This window comes from Ahaetulla prasina, chromosome 2 (assembly GCF_028640845.1).
Source record: "Ahaetulla prasina isolate Xishuangbanna chromosome 2, ASM2864084v1, whole genome shotgun sequence".
Taxonomy (NCBI): Eukaryota; Metazoa; Chordata; class Lepidosauria; order Squamata; family Colubridae; genus Ahaetulla; species Ahaetulla prasina.
Window position 1 is genome coordinate 94,475,949 of NC_080540.1, and position 21,103 is coordinate 94,497,051.

General features: G+C 36.1%; 1 protein-coding gene across 1 annotated transcript in view; it reads left to right on the forward strand.

The window, feature by feature from the left end:
* Positions 1 to 19,458, forward strand: part of TRPC7 (transient receptor potential cation channel subfamily C member 7) — a 160,994-nt gene extending 141,536 nt beyond the window's left edge. Inside the window, exons 9-11 of the mRNA XM_058167860.1 lie at positions 5,515 to 5,592; positions 18,486 to 18,561; positions 19,316 to 19,458. Coding sequence (XP_058023843.1) covers positions 5,515 to 5,592; positions 18,486 to 18,561; positions 19,316 to 19,458 — 297 coding nt within the window. The remainder of the gene's footprint in view (positions 1 to 5,514; positions 5,593 to 18,485; positions 18,562 to 19,315) is intronic.
* The last annotated feature ends 1,645 nt before the right edge of the window (positions 19,459 to 21,103 follow it).

Here is a 21,103-nt window from a genome sequence, read left to right on the forward strand (position 1 = left end):
TGTTTTATGTTGCTTCATATTTATCCTTAGCGTCTTCCATCCAGAATCTTCTGTTACAAATTCTGCAATCCATCAGACAAATTCATTTACAGAATTACATGGCATAAAGTTACCGCTAAAGCTTCAATTGGCATTATATGCTTGTGACAATATACTGGTTTTGATATACCAATGCAGGTTCATTATATTCCATTCATAGGAGTGAGGGGGCAGGGTTGTTTTGCAAATCAGCTTCAAAGTGGTATATCACTTGAGAATTTATCAAAGAAAAGGGCTGACTTAAAGAACTGTACAGCACTGGTAGGTAACTTCTATTTGTCTGGCTAGCGACATATAGTAAGGTTTGTCCCACACAGCATTTCGTTTGTGCATTCTTGGATTTTGAAAAATTGCATGGAGCCTGTTATGGAAACTGTTTTACTAAAACCAGCAAATTATAACCTGTGAGGAAACAGCTGTGTTTAAAATGTTATAAATATTTGCCTGCATTCATTCTGCTTCAGGCAACAACAAAACTCCACAACTGCAAGAAACATATATAAATAAATCAAAGAAGGCTACAGGAAGCTGCTATAGCTTCCAGTCCCAGTTTAATAATGGAAGGAATAGAAAGGTGTATTATAAATGGACTGAGAACTACAGCAGAGATTTTAAAAAAATATGGATCTTGTTGAATGTAAATCTAGGTGTTTCCCTGACACGTTTTATGGTGGGGTTAAATGTGGCTATTTTTTATCTTTTTCTGGATGAATGGGACAGAGGTTGGCTTTGTATACTTACTAAATATGAAGCATATTCAAGCAATCCCATTTATCTTTTTTCAATCTTTTAAAAAATTGATAAATTACTAGACATTGCAAGCTTTTTTGAAGGACTCACTCTTGATGCTGCCTAAACTTTCTAGGACAGAGGTGTCAAACGCATGGCATCACATTGTCATCATGTGATGTATCATGACTTTTTTCCCCTTCCCTAAACCGGAGGTGGGCATGGCCAATGCATGACGCATCTGGCTTGCGGGCCATGACTTTGACACCCTATCCTAGAAGATGCAATGTTAATGACATCACAATCTAGAAAGTCCTGGTGGTGGATACATGCATTTTTAGGTCTTGGCATTTTCGGGTCTTTTCCCATGTAAGGTTGAGAGTATCTTCACGACGTTTCGACGAGCTCTCACTCATCATCTTCAGGCTGGTCGAAACATCGCCAAGATACTCTCAACCTTACATGGGAAAAGACCCGAAAATGCCAAGACCTACATACCTATATCCGTGAAAACCTATGAAAACATGTATATACATCTTCATTTTAAAAGGAAGAAACAACTGCGATCACACATTGCTCCTAGAAGCATGAAGCTGTAAACACCAGCCTGTAGATGACGAATGAGACTTCGTCAAAACGTCGCCAAAACCACTTCCAATTTTATGCGGGAGAAAACCCGAATAACCAAAGACCTACATACAAACACCCACAAAAACCTCAGAAAACAAACATTGTGTGTGTGTGTGTGTGTGTGTGTGTGTGTGTGTGTGTTGGCTTTTTTTTATTTTTAAGTAAAGACAGGTAAATGAATGTCAACTCTCTGCCACCTTATTTGTTTTATAGAGAAAATACAATCTGTGTTTGTCCTTAAATTCAAACTGGTGATTTAAAAAATATGGATCTTGTTGAATGTAAATCTAGGTGTTTCCTGACACGTTTTATGGTGGGGTTAAATGTGGCTATTTTTATCTTTTCTGGATGAATGGGACAGAGGTTGGCTTTGTATACTTACTAAATATGAAGCATATTCAAGCAATCCCATTTATCTTTTTCAATCTTTAAAAATTGATAAATTACTAGACATTGCAAGCTTTTTGAAGGACTCACTCTTGATGCTGCCTAAACTTCTAGGACAGAGGTGTCAACGCATGGCATCACATTGTCATCATGTGATGTATCATGACTTTTTCCCTTCCCTAAACCGGAGGTGGGCATGGCCAATGCATGACGATCTGGCTTGCGGGCCATGACTTTGACACCCTATCCTAGAAGATGCAATGTTAATGACATCACAATCTAGAAAGTCCTGGTGGTGGATACATGCATTTTAGGTCTTGGCATTTTGGTCTTTTCCATGTAAGGTTGAGAGTATCTTCACGACGTTTCGACGAGCTCTCACTCATCATCTTCAGGCTGGTCGAAACATCGCCAAGATACTCTCAACCTTACATGGGAAAAGACCCGAAAATGCCAAGACCTACATACCTATATCCGTGAAAACCTATGAAAACATGTATATACATCTTCATTTTAAAAGGAAGAAACAACTGCGATCACACATTGCTCCTAGAAGCATGAAGCTGTAAACACCAGCCTGTAGATGACGAATGAGACTTCGTCGAAACGTCGCCAAAACCACTTCCAATTTTACGCGGGAGAAAACCCGAATAACCAAAGACCTACATACAAACACCCACAAAAATCTCAGAAAACAAACATTGTGTGTGTGTGTGTGTGTGTGTGTGTGTGTGTGTGTGTGTTGGCTTTTTTTTATTTTTAAGTAAAGACAGGTAAATGAATGTCAACTCTCTGCTACCTTATTTGTTTTATAGAGAAAATACAATCTGTGTTTGTCCTTAAATTCAAACTGGTGATTTAAAAAAAAAATAGCTAAAATAAATAGTTAAGAAGTTTGAGGGACTGGAAGTCTGTGCTCAAAAGTAGACAGTTAAATGGAACAGCCCTATTGATAACTACAACACTAAACACAGTTATGGACTGTGAGAGTTGCAGTAAGAGCAATTAATCAGTGAAAGGACTTGACTTCAGAATTTGCGGGTACTCCAATACTGAAAGTTTTAAAGAAGAGTTTGGACAGCCATTTGTCTGGAATGAAATATGATCTTCTGCTTGCTAGGAGTTGGACTAAAAGACCTCCAAGGTCCCTTCCAACTCTTTTATTCTGTATTGAAAATGGAAGTGTATGTCAACTCAAGTTTTTCTGCTGCTGTTTGTTATTAAGTCAACATAAACAAATATCATACAATCTTTACTGGATCTGTATATTTATGGGGAGTTGAAGTGGGGTGAGTACATAACATTTGCTTCTGATTTTACCCTGTCCAGAAGGTGCAACAGCAGCTGAACAGATCTTTAAAAAGTTGAGAGTGCTTGATTAAGATCAAAACCAGGGATTACCCTTTTTTCTTTATTTTTATATATGTATATATTCAGAATTTTCCTCCAATGACATTTACTGACTTTTCACTATTTCCTTGTATTTACGTGAAAACAAGCAGAAACAGTTCACTCATTCAATAATCATAGAAGACTAGACATCATGTAATTAATAGGACAATTTTGGTGTGGGAAAAAGCTATATCTAAAAAGCTACCCAATAGGTTTTGGAGGGAGCGTGATTGGGTTGTAATACATAATTTGTTCTCAATGGGTATTTCTTGTGGCCAGAAGCATCACTGAGTCATTCTGAGACACACAGATGAGGACATAATCAAACCTCCATTACCCAGTTTTAAAAAGAATTTGCACCATTCAGCAGAAATTGTGGTATAAATAACAGGAATGTGAATATTTCTAAAACAAAAAAGCTTATTCTAAAGCATAGATCCAGTGAAATCATAATCCATTATTCAACATGCATACATACATACATACAAGATACAAAGCCATAAAGTCACAAAGATATTGTTTTACTCTTTTCCATTTCCATCTCATCCTATTATTTATGACAGAAGGACACAAAAAAGTAATTAGAAAGATGCTGTGTAAGAGGTCAGCTTTTCCAATCTGTATATCATGGACAATCATTATTTTTAAACAGGAAAAATCTATTAAAACCGTATGATATATACTTATAGTAATAGTTGTATTGTTATTTCCAGAGGAAATTGTCTAGGCATGTTCTTTATTTCAAAAAAAGTTTCTTAGTCTGAAAATACTGCTAGTTCAAAAAAGAGCATATAATATTCTAAGATTAACTTTCAATTTATTTAGCATTGTGAACTGTCTTCGGGGGTCTTAAAAACAAAGCTTGGTAGTTTTTGAAGTGCAAAGAAATAAAGCCTAAATACAGTATTCTATCTCAAAAAGTACATCCATAAAGCTGTCTAATGCCTTTTTTTCTTTAATAGGAAAAAAAAAATCTATTGGCCTCATTGTGTCCATCAGTTTCCAATTTCCCATTTAATGGCCAAGTTCTTAAAAACAAAATAATAGACACAATATAGAGAGTTGCATTAGATCACACACCCAGTGACACAGTCATTTCCCTTATCAGCACCCCAGTATGTCATGTCTGAATTCTTTGTTTCTGAATAGGACCTTTGTGCTGTAGTGGCTCAGCTAGGAGATCTTACAAGAGATAATGTATATCGCCAAAGAGGGAAAGTTTTGCCCACTGATTTTGAAAGAAAGATTCTATTAAAGGCACAAAAACAGGTTTCATTTGACTGGATTTTATTTTTTTAATGGTCACCTACCAACTCTATCTGTTTTAATACATATGATATAAGTAATGAACTGATAAGTTACCCATTGGGGTAGCTGTCACTTGGGTGAGTTCTTGAGTTATGGATATCTATATCTAATGAGCCACAGTGCCGCAGTGGTTAGAGTGCAGTACTGCAGCTACTTCTGCTGACTGCCGGCTGCCTACAATTTGGCAGTTGAAATCTCAAGGTTGATTCAGTCTTCCATCCTTCCGAAGTGAGTAAAATGAGGATCCAAATTGTTAGGGGCAACATGGTCTGTAAACAGCTTAAGCAGTATATAAATCTAAGTGCTATTGCTGCTATTGCTATATAGATCCGACATAGCAGATCTTCAAATATCCAGAGAAGCATGCATAGAAAGTTGCAGCTATTAATCACATGTTTTTTCAGCTCCTGCCCTGATACCTGTGGGTTACATATGATATTGGTTTACATTTGCGAAGAGTCATGTGCATTGAACCTTTACTATCACCATTATGGCTTGTACAGAATGTCCACTTTGCAGATGACCAAAATGGGGTTATTGATGGTGGACCAAAGTAGACTATGTCTTTGAGACAGGGTTAATAAGTTGTCTTTATCTACACAATATTCTTGACTGGAATTCACAAGTGAAATAGATAAGAGTATGAACATACAGTAATTCTAAATATCAAATGGTTGTATAAATCCTAAAATGAAGGCATCCTTCCACTATTTGTCTTGGGTGTTCAGAATAACTAAAGGGTTTTATGTCTCAACCCTAGAATAGTCAATTTTTCCTAGCTGCAAGAGGACTTCACAATTTCTCTTTTACACAGAATGAATTACCAGAAAGTTAGGAAGAATATTAGCCATTTAAATACAAAACAGAATTACACAATGTTTTAATCAAGTCATATAAGGATTTTCTTTCCTGCATAATGCTGTGCTCCATGGGCATTGAGCAACTGATATTTGTGGATATTTTCCTTGAATTAGATTGCTAATGTTTTGTTCTTCATTATGATGAAATGCCTATATTTATACATTTCAGAAAGTTCGTTTCGAATCAAGTACTCCAAAGTCAGACGTTATGCTGAAGAATGCCTACAACAACCCTACCAGATACCAGGTAATGGAAACTCAAGAGAAAGACATCAGAAAAAACATCATGAGGAAAGCAATTAGTAGCCACCTTCATACCTTTGATTTACAACTTGTTCATATATATCTATGTGGTTTAAAATCATACTGTAGGAGGAATTGCTTTCTAATTGTTTTTAAAAGTATAGATGTAGTTTACAAGAATATAATGAAGTTCTACTAGATCAGGCCAAGTTACATCCAAGTCCAGCATTTCATTTCACAGTGACCATTGGATGTCTCTGGTGTGCTCACAAGCAGAAGAGAGTGACACACACTTCTCCCATCATTTCTCTGTTGCAACTGGGATTTGGAGGCATGTTGCTCATGGAACTTATGCTAAGGCCCCAATATTATTAGCCCTTGATAGACCCATTCTTTATGAATGGATGCCATTCCTCTTTAGTGAAATCCAAGATACAGTCCATTATCTCCACAGTTAAGCATTCCTATGTTTAAATATTTTGTTTTGCTTGTTCTAAATCTTCTTTCAAACAATTTCAACACAACTCTAATGTTTTGAAAAACAGGAGGACAAATTCTCCTTGCCTCTTTTCTCCATGCCATATTTGACTTTATGAATTTTGATCATATTTTCCCTCAAGTGATCTTTTTTTCTACATTAAACAGTTCCAAACATCTTCCCTTTGTACAAAAGCTGTTGTACACTTTCACTCATTTTGCTTGCTGTCTTCTATGTTTTTTTCCCAGTTGTATTTTTTTTAAATCTGGTAGCAAGAAATACACAATGTATTTTAATTGTGATTAACATATGCATATATGTATATACTCTGTGTGTGTGTGTGTGTGTGTATACCCCATGTTTCCTCAAAAATAAGACCCTGCCCTGTCTATATATGTGTGTGTGTGTGTGTGTGTGTGTGTGTGTGTGTGTCTTTGGTTGTTCGGGTTTTCTCCCGTGTAAAATTGGAAGTGTCTTGGTGACATTTCGACGAAGTCTCATTCGTCATCTTCAGGCTTCAGCTTCGTGCTTCTGGGAGCAATGTGTGACCACATTGTGTGATCACACATTGGAAGTGTCTTCGTCGAATGAGACTTCGTGTCTCATTGAGACACAATGAGACATTGTGTCATTGAGACACAAGGAGACATTGAGTCACAAGGAGACATTGTGGATCACACATTGGAAGTGGCTTCGTCGAATGAGGCTTCGTCGAAACGTCGCCAAGACACTTCCAATTTTACACGGGAGAAAACCCAAATAACCAAAGACCTACATATATATATATAAAAACCCCGAAATAAGCTCTTGGCCTTATTTTTCGGGAGGTCCTATTATTTTGGTTGAGCAAATTGAGCAAGTTTCTGGTTGAGCAAGATGGTGCTCCTCTTGCCATCTTACCTGATTTCCAGCTCTGCGTTTAAATATTTTCAGGGAGGGCTTATTTTCAGGGGGAGGCTTATTTTAGCACATGTGCTCAATATATATATATATATATAATATATATATATATATATATATATATATATATATAGGTCTTTGGTTATTCGGTTTTCTCCCGCGTAAAATTGGAAGTGTCTTGGTGACATTTCGTGAAGTCTCATTCGTCATCTTCAGGCTTCAGCTTCGTGCTTCTGGGAGCAATGTGTGATTGCAGCTGTTTCTTCCTTTTTAACTGCCAGTGGGGGTTTGAACTGATTGGGTGGGAGCTTGGCTGTGCTCTGATTGGATGTGGGTTTTTTTTTTTTTTTTTTTGTGCTCTGATTGGCTGGGGGTGTGTCCTGTTTGGGTGGGGGCTTGGTTGTGCTCAAATTAGTCTGAGTTGCAGGGGGATCTGAAATATTGCACCTCTACGGGGAGGAAATCCACCATCTGACCAGGACCTATGAAAAACTAGAAGTCCAAAGAGCTTCCATTTTATGTGACCTTGCATTCCTACGAAACTGCCGAGATCAAAATTTAATCCCCACATGCTTCCAATTGAAATTCCACTCCAACTCTGCAGCCGCCAAACGCATCCTAAAAAGAACAGAATTGGCCCTAATCAGAAATGAACTTCACACAAAAAGATTCCTCCTAGATCAAATCAACAAAGATCTCCTCACACTTCACCTCAAACTCAGCAACAAGATCCACCCTGCACTTTGGGACAAATCCAAAACAACTTGCCGTCTGGAGGCGAAACACAGACCACCCTCAAGACACACACACCAACAAACTCCGAAGACTACAAGAACGCCAGAAACAAACCCCTCCACCCTCACAGCAACACATGAAACAAACAGTGCATAACATCTCAGATAGGATCCTCACCAAAGCTGAAACCGATGTCCTTTCCAAAGGATTCAACTTTGCAGTCACTCCCAAATACATCCCCACTGAGACCATTATATGCGGAGTTGAAACCAGCCTGACCAAAATCAACCCGATGGCGCTAACAAAATCAGACTCGAAATCACCAACATCCTCTGCAGCAGCAAGCCACCCAAAAGCAACTTACCCAAAGAGGAACAGACAGCACTACTTAACCTGAAAAAAGATACCAGCATAATAATCCTACCAGCAGACAAGGGCAACGCCACGGTGGTTATGAACACATCTGACTACCAAACCAAATTAACCAACCTACTCCAAGACCCTGCATACAAGCCCCTAAAACAGACCCCACCACCTACCTAGAAAAACCACTAGATCCAAAATAAAAGCCTCCCCATCAGCGAAGAAATCCAACAAAGAATCATTCCCAGAGAAATCATCCAGATGCCCTAAGCTCTGGCCTCCCAAGATACACAAAGAAGGAACCCCCACTCAGACCCATAGTCAGCTCCATAGGCTCACCTCTACAAAACCTAGCCAAATTTCTCAAACAACTACAGCCCTATGCAGAATCCATCGCCTCACACGTAAAAACTCATTCCAGTTCATAGAGATCATAAAGAAACAAAACTTACAGCCCAGCGACCTACTCGTGAGCTTTGATGTCATATCCTCTTCACCCAAGTGCCAATCAAAGAAGCCTTGACAGCTATCCAAAACAAATATAACCCCCAAGCACATCCTAGATCTGACCAACCACTGCCTATCCAACACATACTTCATCTATAACGGACAAAAATACAAACAAATAGAAGGCGCACCCATGGGATCACCCTCTCACCTGTCATTGCCAACCTCTACATGGAACACTTTGAAACCCAAGCACTAGAAAATCTGATCACAAACCCAAACTCTGGCTCAGATATGTAGACGACACCTTCATAATCTGGCCACACGGGAAAGAAAAACTTGAAAACTTCCTCACACACCTCAATAGCCTACACCCCAAAATACAGTTCACCATGGAAACAGAAGTTAACAACCAACTTCCTTCCTAGATGTCTTAGTCTACAAGAAACCCAATGGCTCCCTAGGACACACCATCTACCAGAAGAAAACACACACAAACCGCTATCTGCATGCACTCTCACACCACCACCCAGCACAGATCAACTCCGTAGCCAAGACACTCATCTCTAGAACAAAATGCTTAGCTGATGAACAACACCTAAAACCGAACTACACACTCTCACAAACGTACTAACATCCAATGGATTCCAGAGAAATAAGATTACCAAACTAATCCAAAAGAACCCCCACTAAAACCCAAGACAGAGAGCAAGAAAATGGCACAGCCCTCCTCCCATATATAAAAGGCACCACAGACAGAATCAGCAAGATCCTCCACAAACATAACATCAAGACAGCATTCTGCACAAACCAAAAATATCCACCATCCTAAGAAACCCCAAAGACAAAATTGAGTTAGAAAATCAAGGAGTATATGAAATCCCATGCACCGCCTGCCCCACCACATACATTGGACAAACCAACAGAAGAATAAGTGCGCATTGAAGAACACAAGAACTCATTCAAAAAGAGGAACCAACTTCTTCCCTGGTCCAACACTTTAAAGTCACAGGACACGATATTGACTTTAAAAGACCAGAACTATCGCCAAAACTGAACACTTTAACAACAGAATAATCAGAGAAGCCATCGAGATAGAAAACGCCCACACAGCATGAACAAACGAGATGATACCTCCGCCTACCAGCCATTTGGAAACCTGCCCTTATTGACAAACGTGTCCCTAACACGAGGAATGACACCAGACCCACACTCACGAGGTCCACACAGGATGTCACCACCACATCCACCCAGAAAGCAGACCCAAACCCACACTGATCAGGAAGCACGACCAAGGACCAGAAGCCAGACCGCAGCTGCAACATTAGCCATTTCAAACCCCTCCAATCCATACATGCAGCAGACTGACACCCACTATGAAGATGTAGCACGACCACGAACACGAAGCCAAACAGCAGCAGTGCAGCTCACCAGCTCAGATCCCCCTGCAACTCAGACTAGACTGAGCACAACCAAGCCCCCACCAACACAGGACACACCCCCATCCAATCAGAGCATAGAAAAAACCCCATCCAATCAGAGCACAGCCAAGCTCCCACCCAATCAGTTCAAACCCCACTAGCAGTTAAAAGGAAGAAACAGCTGCAATCACACATTGCTCCCAGAAGCCTGAAGCTGAAGCCTGAAGATGACGAATGAGACTTCGTCGAAACGTCGCCAAGACACTTCCAATTTTACGGAGAAAACCCGAATAACCAAAGACCTACATACAAACACCGAAAACCTCAGAAAACATATATATATATATATATATATATATATATATATATATAATATATATAATATAATATGTATTCATATATGTGTATGGGTATATGTATAGCCATGTTTGTGTGTTTGTAACTACATATACAATATATATGGAGAGAGAGAGAGAGAAATTTGAAAGCGGGCATCAGAATTTCATTTTAATGTGTGCCATGGTGTACACAGAAAGTGACAATAAATGTTATCTTATATTGTAAACGTATATGTGAACATTATAATAGTGGCACTTTTGTTTTGAGTTGGCATTTTTACTGAGCTACCGACTTTGACTCCATTTTTCTTTTTCTGGTTAAGTTATAAATCTCTCAGATCCATTCAATTATATGTGAATCCCCCCCCCCCAGGCGCATCAGTTTACACTTATTTAAATCCATATGAATTATATTATCTCATTATTACTAAGTTTATTCAGGCTTTGATGAGGAACTATGGATGCTGGAATAGCAACAAAGCCACTTCCTTCCAAGTGCCTATTGACATTCTCAAGAAATGTTGATGAGATTTATCTTAGCAGAGTCCTTCGTTATTTTCTTCATCAAAACTTGTCTCTGTATACTTAGGTTTTTTTCCCTTTCTTTCATTAACATTTCCATTTCAATTGAATGGAATCAAATTGAAATTCGCTACCATACTTTCATAGTTTTCTCTGGGTGCTTGTCAAAAATGATTCATTGGCTACTTTCAAGTTTCCTGGCAGTAAACCTGATTTGTGGGATTTCATTCAAACAATAGAAATATTTCTTAGACACAATATATATTATGTATCTCAGTGAGAAAAAACCTCCAGAAATAATCAGCAGCCACTTAGGAGACCTCAATTCCTCCAAACATGGTGCACCATAATGTAGTAGAAGGGACTCTTGTGTTTCCCATAGATGTTTATCTATTTGTTAATTTATTTGCCGCCTCTCTTGCCATGGGGCTAGCCTAGGCGGCTCCCAACAATACAAAGGAAGAAATGAAATAAATGTGTACAGACGTAAGATAATAGAACATTAAAATAAATTATGAAAAAGAACACAATGAAAATACATCAATATGATAGCTAAAAAAGATGGGCGGATGGAAGAACAAGGTGGGGGGAGGTTTCATGCAACTCCCACTGCTATAACTGTTGGATTTGATAGGAATCAATTTGATTGGACATCAAAGAGTCCAAAGGATACCTGGATGCTTTAAAGGAGGTATTTGCAACTATATGAAAGGCACACTGCAGGAAGCTTGTCTCAGCCAGTAATCCCAAATGTGTTCAGTTCTTAGAATTCCCAACCAACAACCACAATGTTGTCATCTGTCACACCAAAAGGTTCCTTGGTTGGGTCCTGGTTCTAAGATGTTGATTTAAATTGCTTTTTTGCTGTATCAAGTCACTTCCAATAACCCATATTAGGATCCACAGTTAGTGATAAGATAAAGTTGCTTTTTCATGTCCTATTGATTTAAATGCTAGAAATATTATAAAATTTAAGTTCCATTCATTTCACTGAATCGACTATCAGTTTGGCAAGCCCATATGTGAACCATTACATATTTTGAACATTGTACACTGTGTGGAAACATCCATAGATTTCAGTGGCTTTTTAAATATATATATATATATATATATATATATATATATATATATATATATATATATATGTATGTATGTATGTATGTATGTATGTATGTATGTATGTATGTATGTATGTATGTATATGTATATGTATATGTATATGTATATGTATATGTATATGTATATGTATATGTATATACTTACGTTAATGCGATCATAGACAGATTTCAAATACTCCCCCAGGTTTAAAATAACATCTATCTGAAACCCACCAATACCACCAATGGCCGTATTACCCTCAGTATAAATTCATATTAAACTGAATTAATATGCAGAAGTTATTCTTTATGAATAAGAATAATTATAATACTAAATTTATTAGAACCCACCTAAGCAATGCTAAAGCAAGAAACTACAATAAAAAAATCAATAAGTTTGCAAAGAAACATTTGAAGTAGGCCCTTTTTTTCCTGTTACTTCTTGTTCTTACCAAGTTCTGTTCCAAAACTATATATTATTAAAAATGTTAATTTTTTTCCATCAGGAAAAATAATAATAAAGTGGTAATAACAGAAGGCATAATTAGACAAAAGAGGGAACAAGCAGCATAAAACATTCATTTTAGTCTGCCCAATAATTATTTTCAGCCAGAAGGAGAAAGCATAAACCAGTTATTAGTAGGACTTTGTTCAAGTCTTTATCTAGTTAGAATTTCAAAGAGATGCATCTTTGCTTTGTGAGGGTTCACGAAAATGAAAATTCTGAAAAATAAAGCACTCTGAAATCAGGTGAGAACAATAATAAGAAGAAAGCACCATCTTGCTGTACTATAATTACTTCTAGGTAATAACAATCTGTAAGGGATCATATATGGACATAGAAAGAAACAAAAAGGGACTTCATTATTTCTTATTTTAATATTTCAAGTGGCTTCATGTGAATATTAAAGTAATCTTTCTTTTTCCCATGGATGTATAGTGGGTTTTAGATGAAATATGAAAAACATAACTAGACATGAGCCACAAGTGCATACAGTGTATTTTCTCCAGATATTAAGTTCTCTATTTTTCTTGCCCAGAATTCTCAGTAAGTGACTCCTGCTTAGCACAAGGTATATTGAATATTCTTCCCAGAAATCATCAACTTCTCACAGAATAGTGTGAATTTCATTACACCCAGGGATAAATTATAGACTCTGCCCCATTCTGGATTATTAGGGTTAATAGCAATAGCACTTAGATTTATATACAGCTCCACAGTGCTTTTACAGCCCTCTCTAAGTGGTACAGTCAGCATATTGCCCCCCAACAACAACCCAAAGAGGAAATAAGTTAGGGGCACCATATTTGTGCTCAAGGGTCCATAGAATCAATAGTTAACCATAAAGAAAGTTTTTTGTCTTTCTTTTTTGCAAATTAATGGGCATAGAATTTTTTTTCAGCCCATATGCAATAACTACCCATGAATTATAGAATCATTTCACATTCACATTCATACTTATTATCATACTACTCCCTTTTACAAGTTCAGAAAGGAATAATACATAATAATCAAAAAGAATTAAATATATAAGATAAGGAGAGGGAAATATTTAGTTTACACCAACAGTATTAATAACTCTCTATATGCTTCTATTTTTATAAACCAGCCTAACTCCCTCTTTCCCTCTATACTGTTTCACATGTTGCCTTTGTTAATGTCTAACCTCTTTTTTCAGAATCTCCTCCTCCAACAACCACAATTTTCTCAAACTTACTCTTCTTCTCAATTCATTCACTTAAGTACTCCATTGTAACTGCACTTAACTTGCACTCATTCATCCCTGTAAAATGCTGCTACCTTGGCTTTTCATGCATTAGTGGGTCAATGGGGAATATTTCTCATACATATTTGTCTTACTCCTTGTTCACTGTTGAACCACCAGCTAAAGATTCCATTTACAACCAACCTTCAACTAAAGACTTTCACAAATTATTCATAATTCAAATTTTTCTTCAAATAAGCAAGCATATAATACATACTTTCTTATAGTTATACATTTCTCAGTAACCTATTGGGAAAAGCAAAAATATAGCATTCTCATTCGCTACTACTCAGAAAACTGCAGTTAATACTTTTGTTCATAGTCACCACTTATGCCTTTTTGATCATAATTCTGTCAAATATTATTTCTGGAACACTTAAATTAATCTCCTTATAGTATTTACCTCCCTCTTGTTACCTCACCTTTGCTAAGAGGATAATAAAAGCATTCTAACAATCATCAGCTTCGGATGCAGTCTTTATAGAAACATTAAACAAGCTACACAATCATCTCATAAGCAAACATCTGTCATATATTTTAATATATCTTCAGCTTTATCAGCTGTAATTTGAGCCTTACTATTTCCCCAATTCTCATACTTCCTTTTCATCATTTTTTTCTTGGACATTTTTTGCATTCTTTTTAGTTCTACTGTTTGATATAGGATTATATCAAACTGCATTCCCATATGGAACCTTAAGAAAATTCCTTTCAGAATTCTATCCATTTCACCCCAAATTTAATTCACCACATTTATTTTTTATTCCATTAACTCTGTTGGAAGCTTCTCGTTCTGCTCTCTGCATTCATTTCCAAAATTTAATTGTTATGAAAATTAATCTGCATTTTCTCTGCCTTTTATAAACTTAACTGTTTCTTGCTTTCTTTGGCTACATTCTGTCAAATTATATTTTTTCTATATATATGTATACATTATTTTTCTTTTATCCTAAAGCACTTGGATTGGGGTTTTCAAGAAACATGTAAGATTAAACAAAAGAAGACAAGGGCACAGTTATTGAATGAATGTAAGATTAAACAAAAGAAGACAAGGGCACAGTTATTGAATGAATGTGGTTTGAATATAAAAAAGAATGACCACCTTGAAAGAAGTATATTAAAATTATTCAGTCACATAGACAGAATCAGTGAAGATCTATTCACAAAACATGAACAAAACTATAAACAATAGTTTTATAACAAAACTGAGCAGAGCAAAAAGCCAGACAATCATGTGTGGAGGGTATTGATGAGATCCTTACAGAGGTGAAAACCTAAATCACAAAAAGCAATAGATAATATGGATTGGGGATAAGGTAAAGTAAATTGATGAGGTAAATAATGAAGAATATATTATAGAATAAATTATAGTTATCACACACACATACACACACAGACATCAATAAAACCACACAGAGAGTTTTGTGAGTTGGATCGTGCACAGATTCAGACAGACAGACAGAATGATAGACTGACAGACATGGCACACTAGGTAGTGGCATTTTGACTTTTTGGCATGCTCATTCCTTGCTTTTCTTTTTCTTCCACTTCATAATTAGTATCCTGTATTTCCCTACTTTCCTAAAATATGTTCCTCCATTTATGTTTTCTCAGGTGGCAACACTACTTCCCAATGGATTATACCACCACCATAGCCATCTTCAGCATATAGTATGTGCACTATACCTCATGAATGCTTCTTGAATTAAATGCAAATATGTCTTGTAAATGATCACATACATACATACATACATACATATGCACCCAGACACAGATACACACACACTCATAGTGAAACCACTAATGTGTATATTGCATAATCTATCCAAGTCTTGTTTCTCTTATTAATTCCTGTCAGTATCATGGTTGTTACTTATATGTACAGTATGTGCCTTTGCCTAAACTAGGATTGTTTTCTTTATAGAATAGATTCCCTTGTTATTCTAATTTCCTCTGGGGGGAAACACTGATTAAAACTAATACATTATAATGCAAAAACAATGTTGCAGAAAAGGCCCATGAGCAGGAATGGGAAAGACCTTGCTTAATTTCTGCCATTGATCTTGGGGGAGGGGAGGATAAAAAAAAAAAGGCTGTGTCAAAATTGCATTCACTATTTTTTTTTAACCATTTCTTCATGGATGTCCCTTCATTGATGAAAAAAAAATACAGCAAAATCATATCAGAATCTTGAAATGCAAGAGCAGGCTTTGATAATATTAATTAGAAAGGAAATAAATATTAATTAGAAAAGAAATAAGTAGTTTAACCTGACACTGTTTGGGACACTCAATTAGATTAGGTCCTCATAGAGGAACAGAGTTCATCTGGAGTACATGAGTGTCTGGTACCATCTTCATATGACTCCTTTTTTTCCTTTGAAGCACTTAGTAGAGTGGTGGATTTTGGAGTTTGGGAAGAGACAGCAATCCAACCTCTTTCCCTGCCCTGGAATTTTCTCAACCAGGCCACTTTTGACAAATGGCTGTCTTGAAGGAGGAACGACAATCTGGCACTTTCACCAATTTCCCATTAATCTAGCATTTATTTCTATCTAATGGCAATTGTTTGCAAATTGTTAAATGTTTGGACTCTTACTCAAGATTCTACAGGCCGGGATGAAACAAGTTCTCTTTGATTGTATCCAATTTCATATAGTTGTTACATGCTTATGCCTATATATATGTTTATATATTGTATAGTTATTTCATGCTTATGCTTAATATAATATTGTGATATATAAATAAAAAAAACTGCATCCTATAGACTGAAGATTCCTTCCCTCTGAAAGAAATCAGCCTTTCTCCTCACATTGTGTGGTAGCTCTAGTCTACTAGATTCTTAAATCATGTGTTCGTTTTTAGAATTGTATATCTTATTAATTTTGGCACTCTTTATAATGCTAAATGTATCATAAGCAGCCAGGAGTCTAGTGCAGAATTTTTTGGCCATTTAGAGATTCAGAATGTATGAATAGGGACAGTATATCCAAAAGTAGTAGACAGAATTTTTATTCTTTGAATAAAAAGCAAAAGCTCTTAAAGTGACATATACAACAACATAAAGAATAAATAAATCTCTGCAATTTATTTTGAGCCATTTTCATTCCCGTATGACTTTTCTCTTAATTGTTTCCTACTTCTTTTCCCTTTGCAATTTTTCATATTTTTAATAATCTAAAAAGTCAGAATAATTAAATTGTTCAAGAGGATGTCATCGTTTGGGAGACACCAACATTCTCATTCTTCTCCTTTTGATAAACTCATACTGAAAATCTATAGCCCAAGGATAAACTTTCTGTGATTTCCAATACAGGATGTCACCCCCTTCTTTGTATCATTTAATCCATATCCAAGGCCACTCAGTGAAAGAATATGCCAAGGCTCCATAGTCTTATTCAAGTCAGAGAGATCAGATTAGCATTAAAAAAAATGAAAGTCATGAACATAAGTCTTCAAGAAAACATCACAGATTTTCTAGATCATTTTCAATCAGTAATCCTGATGAATTTACATGTGTAGTTCTCATACTTAAAATGATTTGTTTATTCAAAATTACAATGGCACTAGAATGAAGTGACTTGTGACTGTTTTTCACACAACCACTGGTTGTTCATAGTCACCACTTATGGTGACATGATCAAAATTCAGATGCTTGGCAACTGGCATGTATTTATGAAGGTTGCACTAACCCGGGGTCATGTGATCACTTTTTGCAACCTTCTGACTAACAAAGTCAGTGGGAAAACCAGATTCATTTAACAACCCTGTTACTAACATAACAACTGCAGTGATTCACTTAACAACTATGGCAAGAAAGGTGGCAAAATGGTGCAAAGCTCACTTAACATCTTAGCAATGGAAATTTTTGCCTCAATTGTGGTTGTGAGGATTATTTGTATAATGATTATGCTATGGGATTATTTGTTCATTTGTTTAGCAAACATGCACAATAGCAAAAGGTTACATGGAAATACATAGTTTTCTGACTGTAGAGAAATTCCCAATTATTCCCAAATGTTTCAAATTATTCCCAAATGTGGTTAATAGTTAATGACAGAGAAGCTACCTGGTGGCAATGCTGAAATAATCCACAGCCAGGAGCTTCCAAATATAAACTATTTTAAAATAAGATAAAATAAGAAGCTATTTTATCTGTAGTTCAATACTGTGATTAGTAAGAGTGTTAGACAATGCTCCAAGATTTCATAGAGCTGACTTTTCTAGGGCTAAACATTTATTGTCGTTCATTATATTACATTATCTGAATCAATTTTAAAATTTCTAAAACAACAGTTCCTAGAGATTTTAGGGAGTGATCACAGTAATTTTTGCCTAGAAAGTACCTTCTCTATCATTGTATTAGCATTCTCATGCACAAAAAATACAAGAAATTACTTGAGTAGTCGTATGATAACAACTGGGGAGAAACTGACACTTATTCAGGGGGTGGGTTGCCTTGCATGTAATGCTATTCATAATTTACATAAAATAATGTGGACACATTTTATCAAAAAAAAAATGCAATTGCATCATTGGGCCACAGTCAGTGGTGGGATTCAGCCAGTTCGCACCACTTCGGGAGAACTGGTTGTTAACTTTCTGAGGAGTTTGATGAACTGGTTGTTGGAAGAAATCGTTAGGGCAGAGAACTGGTTGTTAAATTATTAGAATCCCACCACTGGCCACAAGTGAACTTGTGAACTTGTGTAAGACCACTGAAATCTACAACACATCAAAGAAATTAATTGTCTTGCAATGTGACCCTAGCATGCTGTAGAAGTAATCAGGCAATGTAATTCCAATAAACCCATTATAATTCCATTTTCAGAAAATAATGAAGAGGCTAATTAAGCGATATGTTCTGAAAGCTCAAGTAGACCGAGAGAACGATGAAGTCAATGAAGGCAAGTGCTTTTAAATTTAACAGTACTGTAATGAATCTTGTTACAGTCATGGATTTTTAAACGAATCTTTTCTATTTGGTTGTCAGTCAAATGGTCAATGTAGCATGAGGCGGTTTTTGTTGGGGAGGACTGCCACATATTCACAAGAGTAGTAAAGTTTAGAGATACATTATGCTAACGTTTAAAATTTTGCATATCACTGAATTATCATAAGTATCTCAAGTGCATCTTTCTCCCTTCCCCCACCCACCCACCCAATGGAACTTACAACTTACAATGGAAGTTGTAAGTTCCATGATCAATTGCTTGCTTCATCATCAATGGATAGCAAATAACAATACAGGAATTTAATAGATATGCTTTTTGAACCCAACATATAAGCGCCAAGTTAGAAGGAAGGTTAGTCTATGATATTTAGGAGTGTTTCTAGGTTTCAAGAGTTCATAAGCATTGAGACAGCAATAGATTGCAATAAGTAACATTTTAGTAAATGCTTAAAAGGAGCTGGACAATAGTTTAATGCAGCCAAATGATCATTTGTCCCTTTGGAAGCAGCCATTAAGGCATGGCTATCCTCTGAGACCTTTATTCATTTCTACCCTCATACCATGGTGTTCACTGATCCCATAAACGCTTCCTCTTACTAAACCTAAGGCATAAGTAGGTGAAATAAAAATAGGAAGAGTAACTGAAATGAGCTGATTTACATTCAAGGTAATTACATCTCATTTTATTTAATTTTCCCCCCCAATAGGAGAACTTAAGGAGATTAAGCAAGACATTTCAAGTCTCCGTTATGAGCTTCTTGAAGAGAAATCTCAAGCAACAGGAGAATTGGCAAGATTAATTCAGCAACTAAGTGATAAGTTTGGAAAGAATTTAAATAAGGACATTTGAGAATGGACAAAGAAGAAGAAAAAAATATGTTATTCTTTTAACCAGCATTCTTTAAGAGCAAAAATTGTTCTGGAAGGAGAATCATTGAAAGCTGCAATTTTGCTGATTAGCCATTCTTTTATGGGGACTGTGCATTAGTTTGGTCTATTGAGTGAAGCCAATGATCAACTAATTCCTTTATGATGTAAAGGTAAGGTGACATTTTCATATTAAAATCAAGCTCTTTTTGACATCACAAATAGTTACAGTGGATCAGAAGCATTAGACTTATGAAAAAGAAGTGAGGTTATAAAGAGAAAAAGGGAAGATAAGTAGAAACATATTTCACAAACTTTAATTGAAACCATGCAATTTCTTTATTCTGTTTACATGCACACACTACCGATACTGCAAAGTGAGATGGAAGGTCCCCATTTCAATCAGAATTATATTTTGTTTTGGGAAATGTCTTCTCTTAGCATCCTGTTTCCTCGGATTAAATGATTACAGACTGGAAAGGTTAGTTGGTGCTTCAATTTTTTACCACTAATTCTCTTTGGTTACTGAGATTTAGTTTAAAATGTCTAAAACAGGTTCAAATTAAATTTGATTCTACGAAAATAAAGCTGCATGAAACTGAATTTGCAGATGAGGAAAAAAAATAGGAGAAGCATCACTGTCCCATAACACTGAGTGCTTCCAATTTTGTGGCTTTTTACATTTCCCAGTTATTATTCTTCTGCTTTAAAATGATGTTGAGTTTTCAGTTAAATTTACATTTCAGTTAACGGTTTTAGCGTATAATAGCTTTATTTGGAAGCCTAACACTAATGGTTGTATAGGTAGCCCCATATATGGTAATTTCACTTTACAGTAGTTAGAAAAACAAGTTTCCTATCATTTAAAAAATAAATAAAAAGGCACTGTTTCACGCACAGAATCTTTTTTTTTCTAGCAGTAATAGCAACTATTTAGAGCTAATTTGAGGGAGATGAGCTGTCTAGAAATGCAAAATATAAATAAATAAATGTTTATTTATTTATTTATGACAGGGTTAAGTCATCCTGATTAGAAGGGCAGATTTTTTTTAAAAAAATCAGCTTCAAAACTGGTTTTAAAATGCTTTTTCATTTCAACACAGATTTGATAGTGCTATATCACTGCACATGTCAAAAAATTCTCCTAAGAAATGCAACTATGTTTACAAAAAAAGTAAGCCTTTTTTACCTAAAAAGTGCATAGAAACACAGAAAAATAACATCTAATAATCAACGTCCTACCGAGATCCCCTTCAAAACAAGTGAACAAAATGCAATTGTTCCGATCAAAGGACATTGTCTGTAATAAGATTATTACCATTTACTCCTCTAAAACAATGTAGGAGATAAAGACATGCCCTGCCTGAGAGTCAAATGTTTGGCAAATGAAATGTTATGGTTTTGTGGAGTTAATTTCTAATTGAAGAAGTTTTTGATAGCAAACAAAAATAAACTGATGTTTACTCAGGGCAATAGAAGAAGGGTCCCTAACACAGTGGCTGTGGGCTCTACTATGCTTTGAATATCTCCCTTGGCACTTGGTCATTATCTTACCTGACTAAAGTTTTCTTAGATACTTGCAATATATGGGAACTAAACTAGTATATTGCAGCTTTTTTTTTCTTTTT